Raw genomic sequence first — 26,314 nt, 5'->3', positions numbered from 1 at the left:
TACCAGAACACGTTGCACTTTATTTTCTCTTTCAGAATACTGTACAAAGGGCATAAAAATCCTATTCACACTCCGCTTAGAAAGACCAGAAGGTGAAAGTTCCCTATGATACACGGGGTTGAGAATGAGGGTGAGGGGAAGAAAACGGGGTGCGTGACTTCCCTCCAGCCCCTGGCAGAGGGCTCAAGCACCCACATCTTTCCAAAGGAACATGCCCCAATCGAACCAGCGAGGGGAGAAGACAGCCCCTCTCAGCTTAGTGTCAGGCTCTGTGACCCACCTCTCTTTGGGCTGAGGAGACAGTGCCTGCAGCTGTCCCTACTAGTGCCCTGTTTGGACAAGGACCCCACAGCATTGTGGAGCCCACTGACCTCATGTGGAGGTGGCCTACCGGCCCCTCACATGCATGCCACACAAGAGGCACTGCCCCGGCACAATCTCAATGGGAATACGAGCTGAAGGGCTGAAAAGAGCTGCGCCCTGAAGCTTCCTCATACACTGCTAAGGGAAGCCTCAAATTGGACCTGTGCTTCTGAGGACACACAGGCCTCCCTCTTCCAGCCTGTGCACACCCTCATACCAGGCCAGGAGCTCCAACACCCTCCCATCACCATCATTCTGTGAGTAAATGAATCCTTTCAGCCCACACCCAGAGGAGGCTGGGTCTGGCTTCTCCTCCCAGACCCTCTTTTTACACTAATCCATATCAGCTGCTGTTCTCTTGACCATTCTAAGACCCCACCCTACCCCTGCTCAGAGCTCCCCTCTCCCCAGGACCAGGGCGGCAGCATCCTGGCCCCCACTTCTACACCAGGTGTCCCCCAACCCCATCTTACAAGGACGTCAATGAAGTCTGACTGCTCTACCTGGAGGGCAGAGGCAGCACAGCAGTGTGCACTTCCAAGCGACAAAAGTGAGACAATGCAGAAGCCAGCCGTACCGTCCCTCCGCCCCTTCTCAGAGGTTAAAGTGCTATGACTGCCTGAAGGCAGACAAACCAACAGGGGTTTTTCCTGGCTTCCTGTACCAACTTCTCAGGTCCACGGTCAGTCGGAAAGCCCAGCCCCTTTCATGACCACCCCCATGGCATCTCTATTCAAAAGGCAAAAGGAAAAGATCAAAAACTTCAGAATGGGTTAGAGCCCAAGGGCCCCACCCTAACCCCACTACAAGCTACTCCAAGTCGGCTACTGGGGAAGCGAGGGGGAAGCCAGGCCCAGGGCGCACCCCCATCTCTGGCAGTGTCCAGAGACTCCTGTCTTCAGCATCACAGCAAAGGTCTTCTACCCTTCCCCTGCCAACCCGGCTGGGGAAGGGGCTGCAACCTCAGTACTTATTGATTCCAAAAATGCGGACTCCATGGAGCTGGGGCAGCTTGGGGATGAGCACACTCATCAAGGAGACAGTGTTGAGTATGAAATGGACTTGGTCATACTTGGTGTAGAAGCTCGTGAGGAAGTACCTGGGAGGGGAGATGAAAATAAGGGTCCCGGATAGGAAGTGGAGAGACGAGAATCACCAGCTAACAAAGCCCTCCAGACCTACCCCCAGCATACCCCAGGCCTAGGAGGAAAGTCAGAGCCAGGGAGACCCAAGGCCCACGGTGACCCCGGATACGTCACTTCCTTCCCTGTGCTCATCCCTACGCCAAAGACCAGAGTTGAGGGGAGTCTGAGCACTCACAGTACAATCGGTGTGATGGTCAAGAACTTCCTAGAGGCTGTGAACTGGACCCCATAGTCCATCTGCTCCCAGTGGGTCAGCAACCTGGCTTTGCCCTGGTCTGGAGTCTCGAAGGGTGTCCCTTTCACCGTGTGCAGGAAGATGTACATGCCCTGAAAGGAGGGGCCTTCATCAGAAAATACAAAAGGCAAGTAAACTCCTAGCCTGACATCCCCACCGGTCACACACGGAAGCAGCTCCGGGTAGACTGCCACCTCCTCTGCCGCAGTGGCAAAGGCAGGCAGACTCAATACATGACAGGGCACCCAGGAGCCCAAGTGGTGGGAGAACACGAGAACTGCGTAAGGGGAGGGGTTAGCCACATAATGGGCATACATGCTGCCCTCCAGTCCGACTGGGTCTCTACATGCCAGCTAAAAGGAGCAAGCCAAGTAGCAAGGATGAGACACCTGCTTGCTGAAGTGTGGTACAAGGCAGCAGGTCTTAGGGAGCAGAGAGTCAGAAGAACACGGTTTGGGATCCTATCGTGGGAAAGGAATGCTTCTGCACTAGATTCCTGGGACCTGGGGAGCCTCAACAAGGACTCAGCTCTCAGCTGGCCGTCCTCCACACACACCAGCCAGTCCAGCCCTTCCTGAAGACACAGACGAGGTGTAGATTTCATTCTTGTAGGCATACTACAGCCCACAAGGGGGAGCAAGGCAGAGACACGAGCTGGTCCTGGGCTCTGGTGACAGATGCTGACAGGACCTGAGGAGTCCGTCCAGTGACTCTCAGCTCAGGCACTGAACGGCCCACATGGTGGGAGGAACATGGTCAGCAGGCTCTCACCAAGTTGTGGATGAGGTTGGTGAGGGTCCAGACGACAGGGACGCTCACGAAGGGGATGCTCAGCAGCACGACATGAAGCAGCCCGATGGCCAGCACGTACGAGAGCCAGATGCCGCGGCTGTTCATCACCCGCGTGTTGGGGTTCACCTCGCTGTGTGCCGTGCCCACATTCATCCTGCCACCCCTCTCGACTGCTGCTCTGCAAACAAGCAACACAGGTGAGACAGGTCACACCACTTTCCCTGCCCCCTCACACCCAGAGCCCCACAGAGGTTCCCTGAGAACACCACACCACCGGCCACTGTTTCAATCTTCCAGCTCAGAGGCTGGAGAAAGTCCACATGAATGTAACGCTAGCCATTACATCGCTGGGATGGGATTAGCTCCAGCTGTCACGCGTACCATCCACTGGGACTACATGCTGACAAAGTCTTGGTGGACAAGTCACCAAGAGATGCCTGGCCCAGACTATAGAAATCAATGTCCGTTCCCCAACTCACCCCCTAGAATACCCTGAGGCTCTCTTCCCGCTGGGGTGGGATAAGAGGCTGCTCTCTCAGAACTCTCCAGAATAACCTCTGCTGGCTCTTACTGGAGAGCTGATAGAAGACATCCCCTACGCTAAGCCCCTCCCCAAAGGAGCAAAAGCAGGCAAGGCCTGTGGGCACAGGCAGCAGTGGATGAAGTACTCTAGGGCTACTATTTCTGCCACCCCTGTTTTTCCAATCCTGGATTTCCTCAAGCCCAGGCGCAAGAGGACTGACAGGGCCAGGAGATGAGGGAAAAGAAACAGCAAGCCTAACATTTCTTTTTTTTTTAATATTTTTTTTTTATTTTTTGGTTTTTTGAGACAGGGTTTCTTTGTGGCTTTGGAGCCTGTCCTGGAACTAGCTCTTGTAGACCAGGCTGGTCTCGAACTCACAGAGATCCGCCTGCCTCTGCCTCCCGAGTGCTGGGATTAAAGGCGTGCGCCACCACCGCCCGGCTCAAGCCTAACATTTCGACACACAATGACCCATCCATTGGGACGTTTTATCCATTTGGCATCTGCTCAGGCTAACTCTCGTGGGGTGCTACCATTAGGCTGCCAAATGACCAGAGCCCTTTACCCCACCAGAGAGGGAGAAACACAGGACAGAGCACACAGCCAATATCCATAGTTCCCACAAGTGGGATGTGGGACCCGTATCAGCCTACCCCTCCCAAGGATACAAAAGTACCTGTGGCTTCCCTCTTACCTCCTCCCTTCTTGGCCCCACCTGACCTCGCCTCCCTTCCCTGGATCTCTTTGTGGGTGTGAGTTAACAACATCCTTTGCTTGCCCAGCTCCACTGGTAAAAGCTCTACAGCAGGAGGAACCAAAAGGGTTGCCCTCAGTACCCAGAAAACAATGGTAGCAGCAACCCACAGTGGCCAGAGGGGAGAATGGTCTGTCCCTTATCCTGGGAGCTTGGCTGTCCCCAGATTTCTGCCGACAGAGCAGAAGGCATCGGTGTGCTTGGTTACCTACCTGGCTTAGGGTCCTGCCTGGTAAAGAACCCAAGGTCATCAATGTGCTTAACAATGCCACCTTTTCAAGATGGACAGAAAAGGGTAGCAGAGAGCGATAGTCTGGAAGCGCCAGACCAGCTCCCTCATCCCGCTGCAATCACCTCACCCCCAGACTCAGATGCTATCTCACCCAGCTAGGACTCCAGCCAAGCCTCCTCCACAGGAGCCAGAATTCACTCAGATAAGTTCCTTAAGTATAATGGAAGCAAGTTTCCTTTTCTCAGCTACCTCGGGAAACAGAACAGCTCCCCGACAAACAGACCCGAGAGTTGGCCTAGGGTGCATCCTGGTGGAGGTCATACCCCTGGGACCAAACCCCTGGCCCATTAACGCGGATAATTGGTCCCAACAGAAACCCAAACAACTAGAAAACCAGTTGTTTACCTTCCCAGACCTTAGTGCTTCAGTTTCCCTAACACAGCCCCTGGGACAGCTGTGTAACAGCCTCCACGTGAGGGGCAGGGACTGAGATGTGCAGTCTCTGAAAGATGATTACGGTGGAGAGGAGAGTTATCGCCCCAGAAACTGCTGCCCCTTCCCATAAGCCAGCCCTCCAGGGGCACAGCCACAGACAGAACTCACTTTGCTCATGAGTGCCAAAAGTCTGGCTGAATCCCAGGATATGAAGACCTTCCACCCCTTTCTGGCTCAATAGGGCATTTAGCAAAGCCTAGCTGACCCCATGGGAATCGTCTTCCTCAAGCCTGGATGCCCATGCCCTTTAAACCAAGAGACCCCTTGCACCCTCTCCCACTATGCCCCCCCCTCAGAAAAAGACTGGGAGCCAGAAAGCACTTCTGAGACTTTCATGTGGCTCTGTGTACATGTCACTTCCATCAGCACACAACTGACCTTTCTCCCCTAAGTGAAGAAATACGAGCCTGGCAGAGGCAGAAAGATCTGGGGCAGCCAGGCTGAAAACTTCAGCTACCACAGCTGGCAGGTGGCTGCCAGGACCAGGCCCTGATGTGGTTTCATAACCTGCCTCAAATGAAAGCCCGAAGCAACTCCGTTTTGCTAACCACTTTTTTGCTACAGCTTTTTCCCCCTTTCCCGTCTGGGCCCAGACAGTCTGTCAGTCACTCATGCCAAAACCAGATTATCCCCCAACGTGGCCATCCGGTAAGCACTTCCCATTCCCTCCCCAGCTGAAGGCTGGCCCTTTGCGCAGCAAACTTGTTCCCAAGGGATCCCAACCGGGAGTTCATGCAGCAGACAATATGTCTCTTCCCCTCGGCCCACCCTCAAACTGCAGGACCAAGGCGGTCCTTGCTGGCCCAGACTCCTTGGGAGTGGAAAGAAAGCGAAGCCCCACTGACCAGAAGCGAGGAAACTCCTTCCATAGGGCCTGCCGCTCTGCTCCGCAGCCTGGTACCTAAGCCCTAGGAGCCTGGCAGGGTTAGGGGCCCAACCCCCATCTCCACGCATTCACTCAGCCCCGGAGGCAGCCAAACCTTTATCCCTGTAGTCCAGCCGTTCCCCGCCTCCCACCCCCAGCTGAAGCTCTCCTCCCGGACGCCCCACCCCCGGCCTCCCGCTCCCAACTCCTTCGGCTGATGCACTCACTCTCTCCACCCCCAGCCAACCCAGCTCAGGTCTCCTGCGCGGACGCCTCCTCAGCAGCAACCTTCCCTCTCGCCTCTCCTACCCCTGGAGCCTTCGGGCTTCACCACTCCGAGGCCGCCCGTAAGGACTCACCGCGCGGGGCCGGAGGTCGAGGGCCCGGGAGAGGAGCCCGAGAACCCGGGCCGCGGCCGCTCCAGCAGCTGTAACAAACCAGCAGCGGTAGCCACCCCGCTGGCAGCTCTGGCCGAATCAGCTCCCTGAGCCGGGCTCCGTGACGTCACTGCCACGCGCCTAAACACGTTGCGCCTCTTGGGAAGTGTAGTTTCTACACTGCCTCTTCAGCCGCCCGCCCGGAGCCTCCTGGGAGTTGTAGGCTTTTCCCTGGGCTAAGTCTCCGAGCTCACCCCAAGCTTCTGAGCTGCCTCACGGCAGAACGTCTCATCCTGACGCAATAGTGAGATCAGGTGGAGTCTCTTTGGTGTGTAACAATCCCAGCTTTTGCATCTGCGCCCTTCTAGTAAACGCAAGAGCGGTTTGCCCAAGCTCTCGTTTTTTAGACCAAGAGACTCAGAGTTAAATAACTTGCAGTAAGGCCCTGCTGAGATAGTCTAACCTTAAGTGCAGAGTTTTTTCCGCGAAACGTCTCTGCCTAGGCCCCAGACTGATTCTAGAAGCCAAGAAGGGCGGCCCTTTGCCCTGAAGGAACCCACCCACCCACCCGCCCCCACTTGGGATCACATTTTCAGAGCCTTGGTTGGGTTGCATGTCTGTAGGGTAGAGACGGGAGGCTGTGGGCATCGTTGGTCTACCTGGTTGCTACATTTAATCCTTGCTGATGTGGGTCTGGCCGCATCCGGGATCTCTCCGTATCAGATATCAGATAGGATGTGTGCCAAAGGAAGGGTCCTTACGAACAGTAAGGAGCTTTAAGTCTCTGTCTCAGGTTAGCATGGGTGGCTTTACGCAGTGAGCCTCTGACCTGCAATTTTCATGTCTGGAAGCTCTGAAGAGAAGGGCACAGATTTTACTGCTAGCTACATAGAATGTAGGTACGCCTTTATTGGCAGTGTAACCCTGGGCAAATTACTCTCTTAATCTCAATTCCACAGCTGTGAAAACCTACCTCCAAGGTGGTTTTGATGTTTCAAAAGAATGTAACATAAAGCACCTATTACATTGTAGGAACTGAACTAAATAGGTCTTAAGCTCTTCTGAGCCACGCCCAATGTCCACGTCAACAAGAGGGCCACTTCCCCCGCCCTTCTCCTAAGTCCCGTGCCCATAAGTCCTGGCAAGGCAGGAATGGCAGGATCAGATGTTAATAGATACCAACCTGGCCGGCTGTAAATGCACATGAACTGAATATGCAGGGATAGGAAGGAGAAGGCTTGCCCAGACAGCCGGGGGAGCATTTTCCTTCGACCCACCCATCCTCAGGGAGCTGCCAGGCTGGAGTGGGAACCCTGGGAGAAATAGTGAGTGTGCATATGACCTACCCAGAGTTAGGCAGCTTCTCAAGCATTTCCAGAGCCAGAGGCCCTTTAGATCCTGGCAGCTAAATAATCGTCCTAGATGTTGAAAATGCCTCGCAGAGACCTGCTCAGCAGCAGAGTCAAAACAACGGTTCATTTTTTCCAAAGTGAACCTGCTTGATTGCTTTGATTTCTCTCTGGGGTTCTCCCATTGTCCATCAAGCTGGTTGAGCTCTCTGGATCTTTGCCAGCTTTCTCACATCACTCTGAAGGTCAGGGTCTACATCTCAGCAAGGCCCTCTGACTAATGCCGAGTCTATGGGCAAGGCCACTGGACATGTCACAGCCTATTAATAGCTCCTGTTATCAAGTCGTTGCTTTTGACAATGGAGATGGACCAAGGTCCAGCTCTTTCTGCCTTGTGGTAAGTTGTGGGGCACATTCCACTTGAGTTAGCTGGCGTTCCTGTCATCATCTCTAACTCACTGCCTTCGGAATTACCAAGTCTTCAGCAAAGGTCCTTTAGCTCTGTTGGCCTGAGCACTATTCGGGAAGAGTGACAGCTCTCGTGGTGCCAGGGAATATGCAACACCCGTGGACAAACAATTGGCGCTGTGTGCCAAGGGAAGAAATTGTCCATGCCTAGAAGGCATGATTGTACTTTCCATAGCACAGTCTAAGAAAGTGAACCCATGTACATGACAAGACTCCATGTGTGAGCCCGTATATCCCGGAAATGTCTATAGTAGTCCAACCCTGAGAGCAACCTAAGTGCCCAAGAAAAGAGTGAACATTCTATCCACAAGGGATAGAAAAATATGAAACCGTTTATGGTTGTAGAAACTACGTGGCAGCATGGGGAAACAGTTGCCAGGTTATACGAAAAGATAAGGAAGAGACGAAGCATTTCTCGGGTATATCAACAAAGGCTAGATCAAGGGAAACATGGACCTGGTGCTGAGTGCCTGTCTGTTGGGACCATTTAGAGTCCAGGCCTCCAGCTGCTCTTCCCTGCTAGCGATCCTTACTTTCCTTCTGATGTGAGTTACTGAAAGCTGTGTCAAAGTTGTTTACCAGCTCTGCTTCATGAGCACGTGTTGCCTTGGCCTTGAGGATCAGAGGATAAGGTTTTCACCTGTTGGCCCTCCTGACTGTTGGGTATATAAGCCTCCATGGTGCTATTGAATAAAGGGCTTCATACCAGTGCTTACAGGTCCGTGTCTCTGTCTCTGTCTGTCTGTCTGTCTGTCTGTGTATGTTTCAACCTCCAGCCCCTTGCCCAAAGCTCACAAACTGTATGATAGCACACAGAGCGCAGACAGGCGCTGTGAGCTGCACCTGTCATCCCAGCATTCTGGGAAGCAGGGACACAACCTGGGCCACATAGCAAGGCTCTATGAATCCCAGCACTCAGGAGGCAGAGGCAGGCAGATCTCTGTGAGTTTGAGACCAGCCTGGTCTATATGGTGAGTTCAAGGACAGCCAAGCTAAGTAGAGAGAGTGTCTAGAGAGACCCTGTCTCAAAAACAAACAAAAAAAACCTGTTGGGGACTGTGGACCACCAGACCTTGAATTTCTTGTAAACAACTTATTTTCCTCTGCTCTGAGCAGCCGGCAGCTGCTCTGAGCACGAGACCCTGATGGCAGGGGAGTGGGTTCTGATGAGACTGCAGCCGAAAGATCCCGAGGTCTGGGGGCGTGGCCAGAGCCCTATAGAAGCTGCCCCTGAGTACAATAAAGGGGGCATGCTTGGCATTCTTGTATCAAGGATGACCCGAGTCCCCGTGTCTGTGTGTGTGTGTGTGTCTGTGTGTTTAAGTCACCAGCTTAGTTCCCGGCTTGCATACCATCCTGTAGTGCAGGCACTACAAAAGACCAGAGACAGATATATTCTAAAGTGCTTGTGGATGGAATGACACAATACCTGGATTTACTACAAAATGATATGGACTGAAGACGTGGGAAAATAAGCAGCCATAAGCTGATAACTATTAAAACTGAGTGATAGGGACATGAGGTTCCTCATGCTATTTTCTCTATTTGGGTGTTTGAAAGTGCCCATAATAAAAGGATTTCGTATGAGCCTGTGCATACGCTAAGCAAAACAAGGGTGGTGATCTGGCATTCCGCTCAGCTCTCTGCTCCTCCAGCTACCAGCTCTGGGATCTTAAGTCTCAGAACCTCTCGTTTCTGCACAGAAACAGCAATGTTCGCTCCACCTCGTTCGCTGAGATCCACAGAGTATGTACAGTACCTGGGACTGTCCCTGGCACACAGCTAAGTGCTCAGTGCAGATCTAACTAATCTATTCCAGGTCAGAATGATGCTGAGGCCTTTCCTAGGCTATGGAAAGTCAACGAAAGGAAAGAGCCCTTGTATTAGGACGGACGGACTCGGGGTGATCTTTTCATTCTCCAGTTTCAAGCCCTATGTAATGTGATAGTACTTTTAAATATTTTATGAAATGAGTTTTTTAAATATCACAAGTTCTCCCTGTCCTGTGCAGGCTGCACAGTAAGCTGTGGGGCACACATTCCCCAGCCTTGGGGTGATTCCATCTGGGGCTGGGGAGGTCCTGCTTGTGACAGACACACATAGTTGACCAAGCTGGCCACCTATACATACGATGGTAGACAGAGAGCACATTCTTTGGGAAAAAAAGCCACAGCAGATGCTGGGAAGAGAGCCATTGGGACGTGGAGACCCATATGTCCTGTCCTGTCAACTGGGCCACAAATGCCACCCCTTCCCCTGCCCCTCCCCACCTTGCCCTCTGCTTCCTTCAGGAATTCAAGGAAGGAAAGAGCGATGTGCAGTTGTGTTTGTGCTTTTGTTTGGACATCCAGGACCAGGAAGAATGGAACCTGGACAGTTGGCTATCGTGGGCTGCAAAGGCCAAAGACTAGCCTGGCCAGGCTTCCGGGCCCCTAGTCAGTACCTGGGAACCGGAACCCCTCCCTCTGGGAACCAAGGGCGGAAAGATACTTGTCTGCATATTCCTAGTTGTGGCGCACCGACGTTAGTTCTCAAGAACGAAAGCAATTGAGAACACCAGAGAGCTTGCAGAGCCAGAGGCCAGGCAATAACTAGGTCCTCCCGACTGAGTTCCTGCTCCTAGCAGGCCTCACCTAGCTAGAAATTCTGGGTGGCCTCCACTCCCAGACCACTCCTCCCCCTGCCTGAGGCCAGCCCCTTTTGTAGGAAAGATCTCAACAAGAGTTGCTGGGCACTAGGTATACTTCCAAGGCAAAGGACTTGATGTGTGCAGACTGGTGACCCAGCGTCCCAGCTTAGGCTGCTCGCTCCAAGTTTAACGCATGTGGAGAGCTGACAAATGGAGTGTGTTTCTGCACACAAACCATAGAACTCAGTCGCCCGCCCATTAGGGCTTTCATTCCCAGAACACATCTGCACTCTCTTGATTTTGCCTCAATCTCTGATCCCTCTCCTCTGCCTCCATCTAACAGACCCCGAGTCACACTAAAGCCTCACTCAGCTGTTATCCTCGCTGTGAGGCCGGCCCCATCGCCCAGGTGATGCAGCTACTCCACCCTCTGGGTTCCTCAGGACAGGAGAGTGAAGCCTACCCCCTAGGAGAGCCACACTGAGGCAGGATAGAAAGATGAGGAAAAATTCCAGGGCTGATGGTGGTGCGAGCCTTTAATTCTAACACTCAGGGGGAATAGACAGGCAGATCTCTGTTAGTTCAAGGCCAGCCTGGTCTACAGGCAGGTCTCTGTTAGTTCTTCAAGGCTAGCCTGGTCTACAGAGTGAGATCCAGGACAGCCAGGGCTACACAGTGAAGCCCCATCTTGAAGAAAAAAGAAGGACGAAGACGAGGGCAAGGAAAGTCTTAGGGACACAGAAAGGAAAAGGATCCCCTCAACCCAGATGTCTACACAACAAGCAGCAAGAAATCCCAGGATCCCCTCGACCCAGATGTCTACACAACAGTGCAGCAGAATCCCAGGATCCCCTCGACCCAGATGTCTACACAACATGCAGCAGGAAATCCCAGGATCCCCTTGACCCAGATGTCTACACAACAGTGCAGCAGGAAATCCCAGGATCCCCTCAACCCAGATGTCTATACAACAAGCAACAGGAAATCCCAGGATCCCCTCGACCCAGATGTCTACACAACAGTGCAGCAGGAAATCCAGCACAGTTACCAAGCTCTGAAAACCATTCTCCCTTCCCAGCTGAGACCTCCAGTTTCCCATGAGCCTCACCTGGACCTCCATTTACAGGGAAAGGGCATTAGTAGATCCTGTGCTGCCCTGGTCACTCCTGCTGCCGCTTTACCAGGTATAGTTCAAGGATTATAATGCCAGCTAAGTCTCTCTGGAGTCCCCTCATTGTCTCACTCACTGGGAGAGAGAGAGGTTTTCTGGGTTTTTTGTTTGTTTTGTTTTGTCTTTCGAGACAGGGTTTCTCTGTGTAACAGTCCTGGCTGTCCAGGAACTCACTTTGTAGACCAGGCTGACCTTGAACTCACAGAGATCCACTCGCCTCTGCCTCCCGAGTGCTGGGATTAAAAGCACTTGCCACCACCGCCCAGCAAGAGAGAAGGTTTTATAGCAAGCAACCTTTTGATATGTAACTTAATAAATACCAAAAGGTGTCTCCCCCCCCCAGCTCTTCTCTCTCTCTCTCTCTCTCTCTCTCTCTCTCTCTCTCTCTCTCTCTCTCTCTCGTGTGTGTGTGTGTGTGTGTGTGTGTGTGTGTGTATGGATTTTGCATGAGAGAAAGAATTCGATAATTACTTTTCTGAGTCTTATATGCTCAACATAATGATCTCTAGTTATATCCATTGTTACTGAAAAGGGGGGTGAGGACGTGAATCAAATAATCCCAAGCTAACTCCAAAAGATTTCAGTTATAATGCTTTATTATAAAGGGCAAACTCACAGAACAGGAATGAGAAGTCCAACCTCAGGTGTGTAATGCGGAACCAGAGAGAGCGCCCTGGGCAGGCTGGCGGTTTTTCTCTGGGTACCCCAAAGTCACACCCTAATCCAATCCAGCCTCTGAAAGATTATTGGCTGAAGGAGGTTCTCCATCAATCCATTTTTATGTAAATGGCATAATTTTACTCTTCTTCATAGCAAAAAAAACCCTCCATTATATATCTCATATTATATTTTCCTTTATCCACACCAGTTGTTTTCAAAGCTGCCAGTATCCTATTATGTAGCTACATTAAAGGAGGGGCTTATCATCCCACCTGGTGAAGGGAGGTGCAAGGGGAGGTGGGCTGTCTTTGTAACCTTCACAGGAAGCAGAGAGACAGCCAAAGGAGGCAAGAAGACAGTTCAGCTTAACACAACTCAGAAGCCAGTGTCGTTTCAAACTTTGGTAGTCTGACTCCAAATGGTTTATTTCAGGCATTTTTCTGCACTGCACAATTGGGTGGAAAGTATTCTGGTCATAATTAACTTGATCCCGTATGCACAACAAAGCATACATAAATTATCTCCTTGAGGAACAAAGTAAGCTAAATACAGATCCGACATGTCTACATGGAAACTCTTTGTAAAGTCCATAAAGATGGATTCTACAGCTTGACTAAGAAGAACAAATTTATGATAAGGATCTAAGGGAGGGTCCAGTACCAGAAAAGTGTCTAGTCACACAGAGTGCAAAGGTCACCAGGCTAGAAAGCATGTCCCCTATGGCCTTCTGGATGGATAACAGGCTCTGTATCCCTTCCCTTGGAGGAACAACCCATTTTGCTTAACATCCCAGGTTCCCTGGTGCTTGTCTGTGAGCCCAAAGCCCTCTGTGCCCCCTGTAAGGCTGCTGACTGACCCAATGGTGCCCAGGCCAACACCCCACTGAGGTTGTTCCTCTGCTCTATTGCCCCATGGTGAGAAGACGGCCAGACTGCCCCTCCCCGTTCAAAGCATAGCGGCATGAAGGGACTGGCCCCATTCTCTCTTATGAACAAGTTAAAGACTATCCCGGAAAATACTTTAGCCAACCCCTGAGAAGTCATTAGCTGGAATCTGGACCATTTCTAGCTGCTAAGGAGTGGGAAAGGTGAGCCACAGAATCTGAGGTGTCTGAAGGACCAATCACGCTCCGTCATCAGAGACTCAGTATCCACATACTCTCCCAAATCCGTGTGGCCAATACAGAAGGGGGTGGAGTCTAGTTACCAAGATGGAAGCCACCAGGTCCTGCTACATATTTTGTCTGTGCTTCAAGTTCCTTATACACATGTCAGTCAAGGCAGACATTAGACTAATGTATGGAGAAGACATGTGTCAACATGTCTGCATCTCCTAAACTGATAAGTCTTATTGTAGGCTCACATTAGAAATTCCTGGACAAAACTGGAAACATACTAGTGCCTAGAATCAATGCATGAAGATTTTTTTTTTTTGGATTTTTGAGACAGGGTTTCTCCTGTAGCTTTTGGTTCCTGTCCTGGAACTAGCTCTTGTAGACCAGGCTGGCCTCGAACTCACAGAGATCCGCCTGCCTCTGCTTCCCAAGTGCTGGGATTAAAGGCGTGTGCCACCACCACCCGGCTGCACGAAGATTTTAATGTACTTGCTCCAGATTAACCCCTGGAATGAATTTTTTTGTTTTGTTTTGTTTTTCGAGACATGGTTTCTCTGTGGTTTTGGAGCCTGTCCTGGAACTAGCTCTTGTAGACCAGGCTGGTCTCGAACTCACAGAGATCTGCCTGCCTCTGCCTCCCAAGTGCTGGGATTAAAGGCGTGCGCCACCACCGCCCGGCTGAATTTTTTTGAGACAGGGTTTCACTGTGTAGCAATAGCCTTGGCTATCCTAGAACCAGCTCTGTAGACCAGGGTGGCCTCGAACTCACAGAGATTTGCTTATTTCTGCTAAACTTTTTCTCCTCTAATCTCTATTAGTCTACGTGCGGTAGTGAACACCGTCCTAACTGCAGTTTCTTCTCCCCTCAGATCGCTCATCTCTTGAGCGCTGTACTTGGCCTCTCTTTATAAAGCACAGCCGCAGCTCCTGGAGGCCCCTCCTGCGGGCAGACTGCCAGCTGCCTGTGTGTGTGAGGCAGCCCAGTCTCACTCTGGTGTGCCAGATGCCCTAGTCCAAGAAGATAACTCCAGAAACAACCAAGCTCAACCCTTGGGCCTTGACTAACCTCCCTGCTGGGGCGAGAGAACAGCAGAATGGAAAGGTTCGCAAATGCACTCCCATGCATTCCGTGGCAGAATGTCTGTCTAGCCTTAGTGAAAAGCAACCCACCCACATAGAAAAGCATCCCACCCACACAGAAAAAATGGAAATATATATATAATCTTATTCTTCAGACAGATGTGAAGCTGAGAAATGCCCCTGCTGACATCACAAGACTGAGTCAGAGGTGAGTACATCCCCAGAGGTGATGACAGCTGGTATCCTACCATCTGGTCCTAACTCCACCACGCTTCTGAAACTGCTTGGTCCAAAGTCACAAGAGCAGTCTTATGACATGTAACGTTCATAGTTCTAGGAAAGCCCACATCAATGCTGGGAGAAACCTCGGGCTGGGTCTTAAACTCTATACTACCATGAAATTCTTACGTTTTCAAACAAAGGCCCCACATTTCATTGTGCACCAGACTCTACAGCTATGTGTCTGGTCCTGATCAAACACGCACTCATACAAAATCTAGCAAGGTCTGGGAGGCTAAGGGAGTAGAAGTGTGAGTCCAAGACCAGCCCGGGCTGCATAGTGACTCTGTGGCCAGTCTGAGCTACGTAGTGAGACAGTGTCTCAATAATAATAATAATAATTGGCTGGGCATGGTGGCGCACGCCTTTAATCCAAGCACTCTGGAGGCAGAGGCAGGCGGATTTCTGAGTTCAAGGTCAACCCGGTCTACAAAGCAAGTCCCAGAACAGCCAAGGCTACATAGAGAAACCTTGTCTTAAACAAAAATAATAATAATAATAATAATGATAATAATAACCCAGTAAGTTTTTCTTTTCAGGAAGATCTGTAGTCTGACTTTGTCCTCCTTAGAGTACTTCTCATGTCTCCCCTACTCTGTGACACCCCACATTCCTCTTTTCTTCCACCCTAATGGGAGCGAACCAGAAAGTTAGTTCCGCACAAGATCACTGATGGTCAAAGGAGCATCGAATACTTAAGTGTGGCATGGGGGTGAGAGAGATACCAACAGAAACAGGAAGTGGCTGGAGAAATTGGAGAAGGATGCAATTGGGTTGTGGTCTTTGATTGGTCACTGCCATAATACAAGTCTAGTCATGTTTTGGGCCAACATGTTTTACCTGCCTGCAGGCTGAGGGGGTTCAGCGGGATGGTCCCTTCTTTTGAGCTCCTCCAGGCTGAGGGGGTTCAGCAGGATGGTCCCTTCTTTTGAGCTCCTCCAGGCTGAGGGGGTTCAGCTGGATGGTCCCTTCTTTTGAGCTCCTCCAGGCTGAGGGGGTTCAGCTGGATGGTCCCTTCTTTTGAGCTCCTGCAGGCTGAGGGGGTTCAGCGGGATGGTCCCTTCTTTTGAGCTCCTGCAGGCTGAGGGGGTTCAGCTGGATGGTCCCTTCTTTTGAGTTCCTGCAGGCTGAGGGGGTTCAGCGGGATGGTCCCTTCTTTTGAGCTCCTGCAGGCTGAGGGGGTTCAGCGGGATGGTCCCTTCTTTTGAGTTCCTGCAGGCTGAGGGGGTTCAGCGGGATGGTCCCTTCTTTTGAGCTCCTGCAGGCTGAGGGGGTTCAGCGGGATGGTCCCTTCTTTTGAGCTCCTGCAGGCTGAGGGGGTTCAGCGGGATGGTCCCTTCTTTTGAGCTTCCGTGCGTCACTATAGCACCTGCACCAAACAGGAGGTGGTGTGGCTATGATGACACCACAGGGGACCAGGCTGTGAGGTGGCGGCAATGTGGTCAGCTGGCCATGAGGGTCAAGAAAGCTATGCAGGAGAAGCCCATGAGCTAAGGTACTGGATGGCTCCTCTACATCGGTGGTTCTCAACCTTCCTAATGCTGCGACCCTTTAAGACGGTTCTTCAGGTTGGGCTGACCCAGCCATAAAATTATTTTTGTTGCTACTTTGTAACTGTAGTTTTGCTGCTGTTATGGATCATAATGTAAATGTCCGTGTTTTCCAATGGTCTAAGATGACTCCCGTGAAAAGGTCGTTTGAAACCCCAAAGGGGTCGTGACCCACAGGTTGAGAACTGCTGGTCTACACAGACCTCCATATCCATGACTTGGGGTCACCCCTGCCTCTGCAAACACGGGAGGTAAGGTGGAGCAGGAAAACCGGTCTCAGTGTTGCAACCATGAAGCCAGACTGAAAGAGAGCATCTGCATTTCACCTCCACGAGCTCTCTCCTGTTCACTCCACCTCATGGGGCCTCTCCATGATCTTCCTTTGTTCAGACACAAGGACTCAGAGACACACACAAAACACTCTGTGAGGGCTGGAGAGATGGCTCAGCGGTTAAGAGCATTGCCTGCTCTTCCAAAGGTCCCGAGTTCAATTCCCAGCAACCACATGGTGGCTCACAACCATCTGAAATGAGGTCTGGTGCCCTCTTCTGGCCTTCAGGCATACATGCAGAAAGAATATTGTATACATAATAAATAAATAAACAAACAAACACTCTGTGGCCTCATGTCCTTCCTTCCCACTCCCCAGAGGACATTAGGAGAGGAGATGGTGTGGGGTGGGACCCTTGAAAAATAAAAAGTCATCCTAGCCAGTTCTGGGTCTCAGGCATGAAGAAGGACTCAAAATGCCATCCTGAGAGCCCAAGAACATCACGACACAGAAAAATTGGCTGGTACTGCATCAGGCTTCAGGAGCCTTCAAGAACCTTCAAAAGCCTGGCATAGCCAGGCGGTGGTGGCACACGCCTGTAATCCCAGCACTCGGGAGGCAGAGGCAGGCGGATCTCTGTGAGTTCGAGGCCAGCCTGGTCTACAAGAGCTAGTTCCAGGACAGGAACCAAAAAGCTACAGAGAAACCCTGTCGGGGGGGGGGGGGGGGGGGGGGGGGACGGACTTGGCATGACCATCTACAGCAGCAAACTGAAACTGAGCCACAGCGCCCCCTGGCAGTCAAGAGGGTTGGCCCGAGGAAAAGACCGAGGGATGTTGGCTAACAAAAGGCCCATGAGGCCTACAGAGAATACAGAACAGTGGGGAAGGCTTGAGTTGCAAGCTGCTGAAGTGGAATTGCAGGGTTCAACCAAGCAGCCATCCTTTTGGCCAGCCAGGCTCTGGACGAGGAAAGGAGACTCCGGAAGGCAGTTTTCAGCAGCAGATAGAAGGAAGCAAGCACCCAGTTGTGGGAGGAAAGCCTAAGGCAAGGAGTGGAATCCAGGCCCGTCCTCCCACACACAGTTCATCAGGGTCTGGGATCTGCTCTCTCTTGGCATTGCCTGGCCAGGCCATGGCTCAGGTATCTGACACCTGGGGCCCAGAGTCACACGCCAGGAAACTCTATACGCGTGGGCCCCAGGTCGCAGCTTCCAGCCGCAGCAAGCAAACAGGACTTCTGAAGGAGGAAGCGGGTCTCCAGAGCCCACTGGCAGGGGGACTACTTCCAGGGAGAAAGGTAACAGCACAGGAGAGAGGACTCTGCCACCAACCGGGGCAAGAGGCAGGAAGGAAAGGGAGAGGAGGGAAGATGAGCAGGACCATGAGCACAGAGCTGGGGAAGGCAGAGGGTGGATGCTTCCAGAAAAGGGGGCTGATGAGAGTAGAAGGTGGGACCACGAGTACCTGTTACCTGCTTGAACAGTCTGGCTGAACACTCTGGAGGCCCATCACTAATCTGCCCCTCTGGTCTTTACATTAGTGCCATCCAGACCCCCTGGTGTTTGCCTGGGCTCCCTGGCAGACGCACAGGTACGTGGAGGACAGAAATATTTATTTCAAGAAGTGAGAGGAATATAAAAACGGAAGAAATAGTTCGGAACCTGCCAGGATCATTTCAACAGGGCAAAGAGACAAAGGGACCTCATAGACTAACCTAGAATCAACAGAACCTAAAAGCTTCAAGCCTAAGGGATTCTTTCCCCTAGAAGCCTGTCGAAAACAGACAACAGACAGACCTAGGGCTGAAAGCCCCCAAAGGAGAGGTCCTGGCCCAAAGAGACACCACCAAGGGACCCCAGCTGGAGAGAGCTTCAGGGGGACTTAGTATCCTAACTCTGGTCTTTCTTCCTAGGCTCGTCTGTTGCCCAGATTCTCCTCCACTCAAGGATTATGTTTATCTGTGAACATGCTCCTACTAGCTCCTGGCCTCCTGCCCTTCCTGCTGGTGATAAGCACAGGGGGTTCTGTGCCCAGCCCTGGGGCAATGCCCCAGGGTTGCTACATAGCGGAAGAAGCTGGCGAACAGACATTCCGCTGCAGCCAGGCTGGCCTGAGTGTGGTGCCCAGTGGCATCCCCAACAATACCCGAAAGCTTTACCTGGATGCCAACCAACTGGCATCAGTGCCAGCAGGTGCCTTCCAGCACTTGCCTGTCCTGGAGGAATTAGACCTGTCTCATAATGTCCTTGTCCACCTCTCAGGGGCTGCTTTCCAGGGCCTAGAGGGTACTCTGCGCCACCTTGACCTCTCTGCCAACCAGCTAGCATCCGTGCCTGTGGCAGCCTTCATGGGGCTGCAGATCCAAGTGAACCTGTCTGCCAACCCATGGCGCTGCGACTGTGCCCTACAGGAAGTGCTCAGGCAGGTGAGGTTAGCTCCAGGCTCTGGGACAGGCATCGTGTGTGGTCCAGGAGCCCGACCAGATCTCGTGGGACAGGAGTTCCTTCTGCTGACTAGGGAGGAAGAACTGTGTGGCACCGGACGAGGTGGGACCCGAAGGAACACTGATGTAGCCCTCCTGGTTACCATGGGGGGCTGGCTGACACTGGTAGCGGCTTATCTGATTCACTATGTGTGGCAGAACCGGGACGAGACCCGGCGCCCGCTCAAGCGGGCTCCTGCGCAGCCCGTGCGCTCAGAGGACTCCTCTATCCTCAGCACCATGGTCTGATGACCGGCAGCGCTCTGTGCTCTTGGTCCTATGCACTAGCCTTTCTTCTACCGCTACCACATCCCTTGTCCCATCTGCCCTCTATCCTTTCCTGACCTCCTCAATACCTTCATTGGTACACTCTTGTGTGGGGGTTGTGAGGGCGGAGGTGGGGGACGGCAGAATAAACAACCATCTCAGTTGGCAGCAACTCAGAGGGAGAAGACAACAGCTTAGGAGCATACGGGAAAAGCTTGAGCCTGGCAAGCTACAGGTGACCATAGAGGCCTGGCCATACAGATGTGGGTAATGACTCCAAAGATGGCTTTGAGGGGGGCTGGGGAGATGGTTCAGTCAGTGAAGAATCTATCCTGCATGAGGACCTGAGCTCAGCTCTCTGGTACCCACTTAAAAGCTGGGCACAGGATGGGGTGCCTGTAACCCCAGAGCTAGGGGTGGGAGAGAGACAAACAGATCCCTGGAGCTCATTGGCCGGTCAGCCTAGCCAACAGGAAGCTCCAGGCTCAGGAGGCAACTGGACACTGGCCTGAAATCACGGGGAAAGCAATTGAGGAAGGCATTTAATGTCATCAAACCTCCAGCCTCAGTTGCACCCACATGAACACGTCGTACACGTACCACGTAAACACACACCCACACACATCCACCCAAAATGAGGAGTTGGGGAAGCAAAGAGGGTGTACAAAAGAAAGGATAATATGAGAAGACTTGGAGCCTATAGGTGAAAGAGGGAGTGGGAGAGAGGGTGTGGGAAGGGGGAGGGGATGGTGGGAGCAATCTGGGAATAGGAACAAAAAGCAAGCCTGTAGCCATATTGAGAAGGGCCTCTGGGTTCTCCCTGCCTCCTCTCCTCCACCTTTTCTTGTTTGTTTGGTTTTTGTTTTTCAAGAGAGTGTTTCCTGTGTAACTCTCCCTGTCCTGGAAATCACAGAGATCCGCCTGCCTCTGCCTCCCGAGTGCAGGGATTAAAGGTGTGCCCCCACCACCACCCAGCCTTACCTCTCTCTTGCCCTCACAAGGATTCCCTGTGCCATGGTCCCCTACTACTTTCCCAGAATTTCCCTGTCCCTCTGCCCTCTCCTTTATTCACTGACAGTTTTCCTAAGCCATTTCCCTTGGAGAAAGAGGGTCCCCTTTACAGATTAAACTGAGGATGGGCCAGGCGGTGGTGGCGCACGCCTTTAATCCCAGCACTCGGGAGGCAGAGGCAGGCGGATCTCTGTGAGTTCGAGACCAGCCTGGTCTACAGAGCTAGTTCCAGGACAGGTTCCAAAGCCACAGAGAAACACTGTCTCGAAAAACCAAAAAAAAAAAAAAAAAGCAAAAAAAAACTGAGGATGGATGACAATAAAAAAATTAAAAAACCTTTTATGACTATCCTTGATCTCTTTCTCAGTTCATTTTACTGAACCTGTATGGTCTGGCACTGAGGTGCATGTGGAGACCCGCCCACCACCTCACCCATCTCTCTTCCTGCTTTGGCCTCCAATGGACACTGGAGTCCTAGAGTAGGAGCCAGAGTCTATGAACTAATAAGGACGGAACCTGAAGCTCAAGGAAAACAAGAGAGAAGGTGGCTTGGCTTCAGCCCTACCTGCCGCTCTCCAGGAGTCAGGGAGGACAGAGGGGGTTCTAAGATGCCAACCGCCCTGTTGAGCAGGTGGATAGCCTTGATGATGTTACAATGTACGGCCCAGCAAAGAAGAGAAGGGAAAGCTTTTTCAAGGAGCATGGTATGTCAAAACTACCCTCTTCTACCTGGATGTACTAGAACCCGGCTGCCCAGTCTCTCACTAAGGCAAGATTCCAGATACCTGGGGCAAGCCCCAGGCTGGCATGAACAGGAACTTCCAGGAGGCGGCTGTCAGCCGAGAGGGGTAGGAAGGGAGAAGAGATCACGGAGCCTTCAGCCACCAGCTTCACTCTTCCTCAGGGAGCCCCAGGAAACTCAGACCAAGGCAAGAATCAGAACCTGATTAAGGTAAGCCATTCCCCAGACTAGAGAGGGGATCTTCAAAGCCTGATTATCTACAAAAGGGGCTGGATAGAGGGCAAGCCTGGACCGCTGAAGCTGAGCCTGAAGGGCGGTCCACAGGAAATGAGAACAAGACTGGAACCCAATCTCCTGTCCTAGCGGAACATACACCCTCCCTGTCCAAGGAATGGGATGAATCGGTGGGAGAGAGGAGGGTAGGGTCAGGGGTGCAGCTAAGAGGAAAGGAAGGGTCTGGCCCACCTCACCAACCACAGGAAGCTTAAAAAAAAAAAGAGCCGGGCGGTGGTGGCGCACGCCTTTAATCCCAGCACTCGGGAGGCAGAGGCAGGCGGATCTCTGTGAGTTCGAGACCAGCCTGGTCTACAAGAGCTAGTTCCAGGACAGGAACCAAAAGCTACGGAGAAACCCTGTCTCGAAAAATCAAAAAAAAAAAAAAAAAAAGAAAAGAAAAGAAAAAAGAAAAAAAGCCAAGCAGAACAGTTGAAGCACAGAATGGACAATGGTGTGGAGACGCTAGACATGGAGGAGGGGCAAGGCCATAGGGACACTCCACGCCAGACTCTGCCCTGCCCATGGTTCTCTTCCCAGGTGTGTCTAAGGAAGGAAGCGAGACAACAAGCCCCAGAAAGCCCAGGCTTCTGTTCCTGGGAGTTGAGGACCCTATAAAATCCAGTTGCTACTGCCCGGTACCAAAGCTCAATCTAAGCGTAGACACACGAGGTTTCAGGTGCTAGAAGATGAGGTGGAGGTTAAACTGAGATTCTGAAGGCTGGATCCCGCTGGCGCACTTCTCACAAAGGGAAAAGAGTACTAAGCCGGTCCCAGGGAGGAGCCTGCACAGGCTGGGGACAACGTGACAGCAGGAGAGGCCGTAGACGGGGCGAGTGGACTGAGCCTGAGAGGAGTGGGAAGGCGGAGTAATTAGTGATGGGGGGGAGTGGGCGGGATTGCGCGGTGCAGGGCGGAGTAATTAGAGATGGGGGGGGGGGTGAGACTGGGCCAGGACCTAAGGAGGCGGGAGGCGGGGCCGAAGGGGTGGGGTGGGGCCGGGGTGGGACCGAAGGAAGGTGGAAGGTGGTGCTGAAGCAGGCTGGAGGCTTGGATGGGTTGCCCTGGCAGCTAAGAACGGAAGCGTAGCAGCTTTGGGGACCGTGCCGCGCTGACGCCGAGCTAGACTGGCGACTCCTGGGTACTGGGGGCGGGGCTGGTCATCCGAGGGTAGGGCTGCGGGCTGCTGGGGCGGGAGAAGGGCTTAACTGGGGCCTTAACTGGGAGATTTATCTTTAGCCTCCAGGAGAGTCTGGAACTTTCGCCAGAAGGAATGCCCACTACCCTCCCTCCGGAAGCTTCCTGTTCCTTGAACTGCAGAAGTATCTCATGTGTTTGGTGATGGCCTGGGATTTTATGGAGCCAAGTGGTCTTGGGAGGGAGGCATGGAGACAGTCCTTAAACAGCTATGGAGATTTCAAGTAAGCTCTATGCCCCAGCTGTCTAGGAACATCTTCCACCTGCTGGCCTCAGCATGGTCAGGGTCAGAAATGAGGGGAGAGTAATCCTCTATGTACTGGGCCTGCCAGAATCGGCACAATAGCACCAAGGAGAACCTACTGTATGATTTGTAGGTATTAGTGCAAAATGAAAGTGCAGAGTTACTTGTTCAAAAAATAATAATAAAAATAATTAGGCTGGGGGGCTGGAGAGATGGCTCAGAGGTTAAGAGCACTGATTGCTCTTCCAGAGGTCCTGAGTTCAATTCCCAGCAACCACATGGTGGCTCACAACCATCTATAATGAGATCCGGTTCCCTCTTCTGGCATACAAACATACATGGAAGGAATGTTGTATACATAATAAATAAATAAATCTTTAAAAAAAAAAATAATTAGGCTGGAGAGATGGCTCAGCAGAACACCCAGGGTTTAATTCCCATCACACACATAGTGGCTCTCAACTGTCTGTAACTCAGGGGATCTGACGCCCTCTTCTGGCCTCCATGAGCACTGCATGCACACTGTGCACAGACTCCCCTTGAGATAAAAATGAGAGAGGGTGGATCAGGAGCTGGCTCTGTAGCTAAATCATTTGCTTAGATGCATGGGGTCTAGAGTTTGGAGAGCAGTGTGGTGGCCTGCTTGTAATTACAGCATTAGAAGGTGGAAACGGTCTCACTGGAGCAAGCTGGCTAGCTAGACTAGTATGGATGAGTTCTGAGTTCAACTGAGAGACTTGCCTTGATGCATAAGACAGAGACCAAGCAACAAAGACTCCCAATATCAGCCTCAAGTCTCCCTGAGTACATGCAAACAGACACACGTGGAAGGTACACCTCACACACATATGAGGAAAAGAAAAAAGTATTAAAAATTAAGAAGTATTATTCAAGGGGTTGGAGAGATGGCTCAGATTAAGAGCATTTGTTCTCGCAGAAGACTTGGGTTCAGTTCCCAGCATCCACGTGGTGGCTGCCAACCATCCATAACTCCAATTCCAAGAGATTCGATGCTTTTTTCTGGCCTCCGTGGATACTAGGCACACACATGGTGTGTGTGTGTGTATAATAAATTTATAAAATAAATCTAAAAAGTTTTTTAGGGTCAGACATGATGGTGCACACCTTTAATCCCAGCATTGGGGAGACAGAGGCAGGTGAATCTCTGTGAGTGCGAGGCCAGCCTGGTCTACAGAGCGAGTTTCAGGACAACCAGAGACTCTGTCTCAAAAAAAAAAAAGTGGAAAGTAGAAAGATTTATTAAATAAATAAATAAATGTGGTTTTCTTATTATTCAAGATGACTTTGGTCTAGCATTAGACCAAGCATAGGGCCTGTGGCCCCTGCACAGGGTCCATGCCCATAAAGCCACCCCTGGCACCAAGCCAAAGGGAGGGTGAAGCAGAACGCAACCCTGTGGTCCACTCCTCCTAGAAAAAGACAAATGTAGGAACCCATCTACCTCCTCTGCAATACATTCATTTACCAACACAGAGGGAGGAGCAATTCCTTCCAGGGATTTTCTCTCACCCTCTCTGGGGTAGGGAGTCAGTCGGCTCCCCAATCCCACTACACACACACACACACACACACACACACACACACACGCACGCGCGCGCTCGCGTGCGTGCATACATGCATATGCACACACACACATTGACTCCCCAGTCCCACTACACATACACACACGTGCACTCATATGCACACACACACACATTAACTTTCCAGTCCTACTACACACACACACACACACACACACATTGCCTCTCCAGTCCCACTATACACACACACACGCATGCACACACACACATATGCACACACACATTGACTCCCCAGTCCCACTACACACACACACACGTACGCATGCACATGCACACCCGCATACACTCACACACACACACACACACACACCTTAACCCCAGCTCCAGAATCACCTGACATTCTCCCACTTCCTGAAGTAGAGCACACCCTCCCTTTCCTTTACCTCTGCAGGACTGAGAGCAGTAGCAGCTGCTGGCCACACCCCTGGAGACAGAGACCTGCCAGAGATGGGCTAGTGTGGCACCTGGGTCATAGGTTACAGGCTTCTGAGGTTACTAGAACAAAATCAAGTTTGACCTCGTCCAGCTATCACGGGTGAGTCCTCTGACACCCAGAGAGCATGGGAGACTTCAGGGTCACCCCAAATGCCCCTAACAGACAGAGGTACAGAACTTAGGTCTTTGGTTCCAAATCTTCGTCCATTTCTGTTCAACCCTAGCACTCACAGTCTCGAGAGACTCATCAAGGATGAAGATGGAGCTGAATTTTATTTATTTTTTTTTCTTTTTCTGGTTTTTCGAGACAGGGTTTCTCTGTGGTTTTGGAGCCTGTCCTGGAACTAGCTCTTGTAGACCAGGCTGGTCTGAACTCACAGAGATCCGCCTGCCTCTGCCTCCCGAGTGCTGGGATTAAAGGCGTGCGCCACCACCGCCCAGCCAGAGCTGAATTTTAAAATGTTTGCTGCACTTCATCTCTGAAGTCAATGGCTCTCGGAGTGCAAAATATTTTGTGGGTTTTTTTTTTGTTGTTGTTGTTGTTGATTTGTTCTGTTTTCCCTCCTGTGCAGATGGAGGCCATCCTGGACCAGAATTCCTTCCAAGTGGAGGCAGGGCCATTCCAGATTCATGTCTAGATGCTCTGCGGTATCTGGATGAGGCACCAGTAACTAAACCCTGATGGGGTTTTTCGGACCTTTACATATAAGCAGACAGCTGGTCATGATGGCAAATGTCGGTAATCCCAGCACTCATGAGGCTGGGGGGTGGGGGGGATCGGCAGTTCAAGGCCAGCCTCAGCTACGTGGACCGTTCAAGGTCAGCCTAGGCTACATGAGACGGTGTCCAACAAAGCAAAACACACATGCGGACAAGCTTCTCTATGCCCAAAGCCAAGCGCTTTGTCACAACTCTACGGTCCCTAATATTGCTTCCATTTGGGGGGCACTGCTCAACAAAACCCACCCTCTGCCCTGCTTCAGCTGTGGTTGTGTAAAGCAGAGTGGAGCTTTGGGATAAGTCTGGGGGAGCTGTGACCCCAAGATTTCCTTACCTAAGGTCCAGGCTCTTCAGCAAGAACGAGGAAGCTATGTCCCAGCAGGCAGGTCGAGCAGTCTCAGCTAAGGAAGATGTCATCTCTTCCACCAACCACGTGGTGGGCAAGATGCCAACGCCTGTCACTGGTGCAACATCGGGGCCTTGGGAAGGGTAGAGGTCCTGGGGGGGGGGGGGCAGCAGACAGAAGAAATTTCTCAGAGCTGGCACTGAGCCTTGCAGTAACCTTTATGCTTATATCGACACGACAGATGGGGAAAGGGGGGGGGGGGAGGAAAGGAGGAGAGGACAGGAAAAGATGAAAAACAGCAGGTCAGCGTGATGACGCGCAACTATAACCCCAGCACCCAAGCGGCCGAGGCAGGGGAGTCTGGAGTTTGAGGCCAGCCTGCACTCTATATTGAGGAGGGAGGGGAGAAAGAGAGAGGAGGAGATGGGGGAGGGGAGGAGAGCAGAGGTGCAGAAGCAAGAAGAGAGGAGAACCTGCACCCCAAAACTCTCTGCCTCCAGGTGAGATATAAACACAGCACCCCTGGGGCAGCTTCCCCCTGCCCCAGTCGTTCCCTCTTTCCCTCATGTCTCCACTGCCATCCTCTCTATCTCCCTTCACTTGGGGTAGCTGAGGATGTGTCTGGGTGAGAAGTCACTGTCC

General features: G+C 51.9%; 2 protein-coding genes across 6 annotated transcripts; one reads left to right on the top strand and one right to left on the bottom strand.

Annotated features, from left to right (window-relative positions):
- Positions 1-5,896, bottom strand: Ormdl3 (ORMDL sphingolipid biosynthesis regulator 3). 5 transcript variants are annotated; one of them, XM_075990821.1, is made up of 4 exons: positions 5,764-5,896; positions 2,515-2,713; positions 1,684-1,835; positions 1-1,462 (listed from the first exon to the last, which is right to left on the bottom strand). In XM_075990821.1, exons 2-4 carry the CDS (start codon positions 2,686-2,688, stop codon positions 1,327-1,329), a joined length of 462 nt encoding a protein of 153 aa, XP_075846936.1. In that variant the 5' UTR covers positions 2,689-2,713; positions 5,764-5,896; the 3' UTR covers positions 1-1,326. The 5 variants fall into 5 exon arrangements, with proteins under 5 accessions (XP_075846936.1, XP_075846937.1, XP_075846939.1 ...); XM_075990822.1 differs by having other exon boundaries at positions 2,515-2,708; XM_075990824.1 differs by having other exon boundaries at positions 5,632-5,891.
- Positions 5,897-18,320: 12,424 nt separating this feature from the next.
- Positions 18,321-19,085, top strand: Lrrc3c (leucine rich repeat containing 3C). The gene has a single exon (XM_075942278.1). It carries the CDS (start codon positions 18,321-18,323, stop codon positions 19,083-19,085), a length of 765 nt encoding a protein of 254 aa, XP_075798393.1.
- The last annotated feature ends 7,229 nt before the right edge of the window (positions 19,086-26,314 follow it).

Source organism: Microtus pennsylvanicus, chromosome 11 (genome assembly GCF_037038515.1).
Source record: "Microtus pennsylvanicus isolate mMicPen1 chromosome 11, mMicPen1.hap1, whole genome shotgun sequence".
Lineage (NCBI taxonomy): Eukaryota > Metazoa > Chordata > Mammalia > Rodentia > Cricetidae > Microtus > Microtus pennsylvanicus.
This window is presented reverse-complemented; position numbering and strand designations above follow the sequence as displayed.

Excerpts from the sequence above, each read along its gene's own strand:
- Ormdl3 (XM_075990819.1), bottom strand. The coding sequence starts at position 5,493 with ATGCGTGGAGATGGGGGTTGGGCCCCTAACCCTGCCAGGCTCCTAGGG. Across the intron at positions 1,836-2,514 it reads CCAACCTCATCCACAACTTG|GGCATGTACATCTTCCTGCA; the intron begins GTGAGAGCCTGC and ends CCCTCCTTTCAG. Across the intron at positions 1,463-1,683 it reads ACCATCACACCGATTGTACT|GTACTTCCTCACGAGCTTCT; the intron begins GTGAGTGCTCAG and ends CTCCCCTCCCAG.
- Lrrc3c (XM_075942278.1), top strand. The coding sequence starts at position 18,321 with ATGCTCCTACTAGCTCCTGGCCTCCTGCCCTTCCTGCTGGTGATAAGC.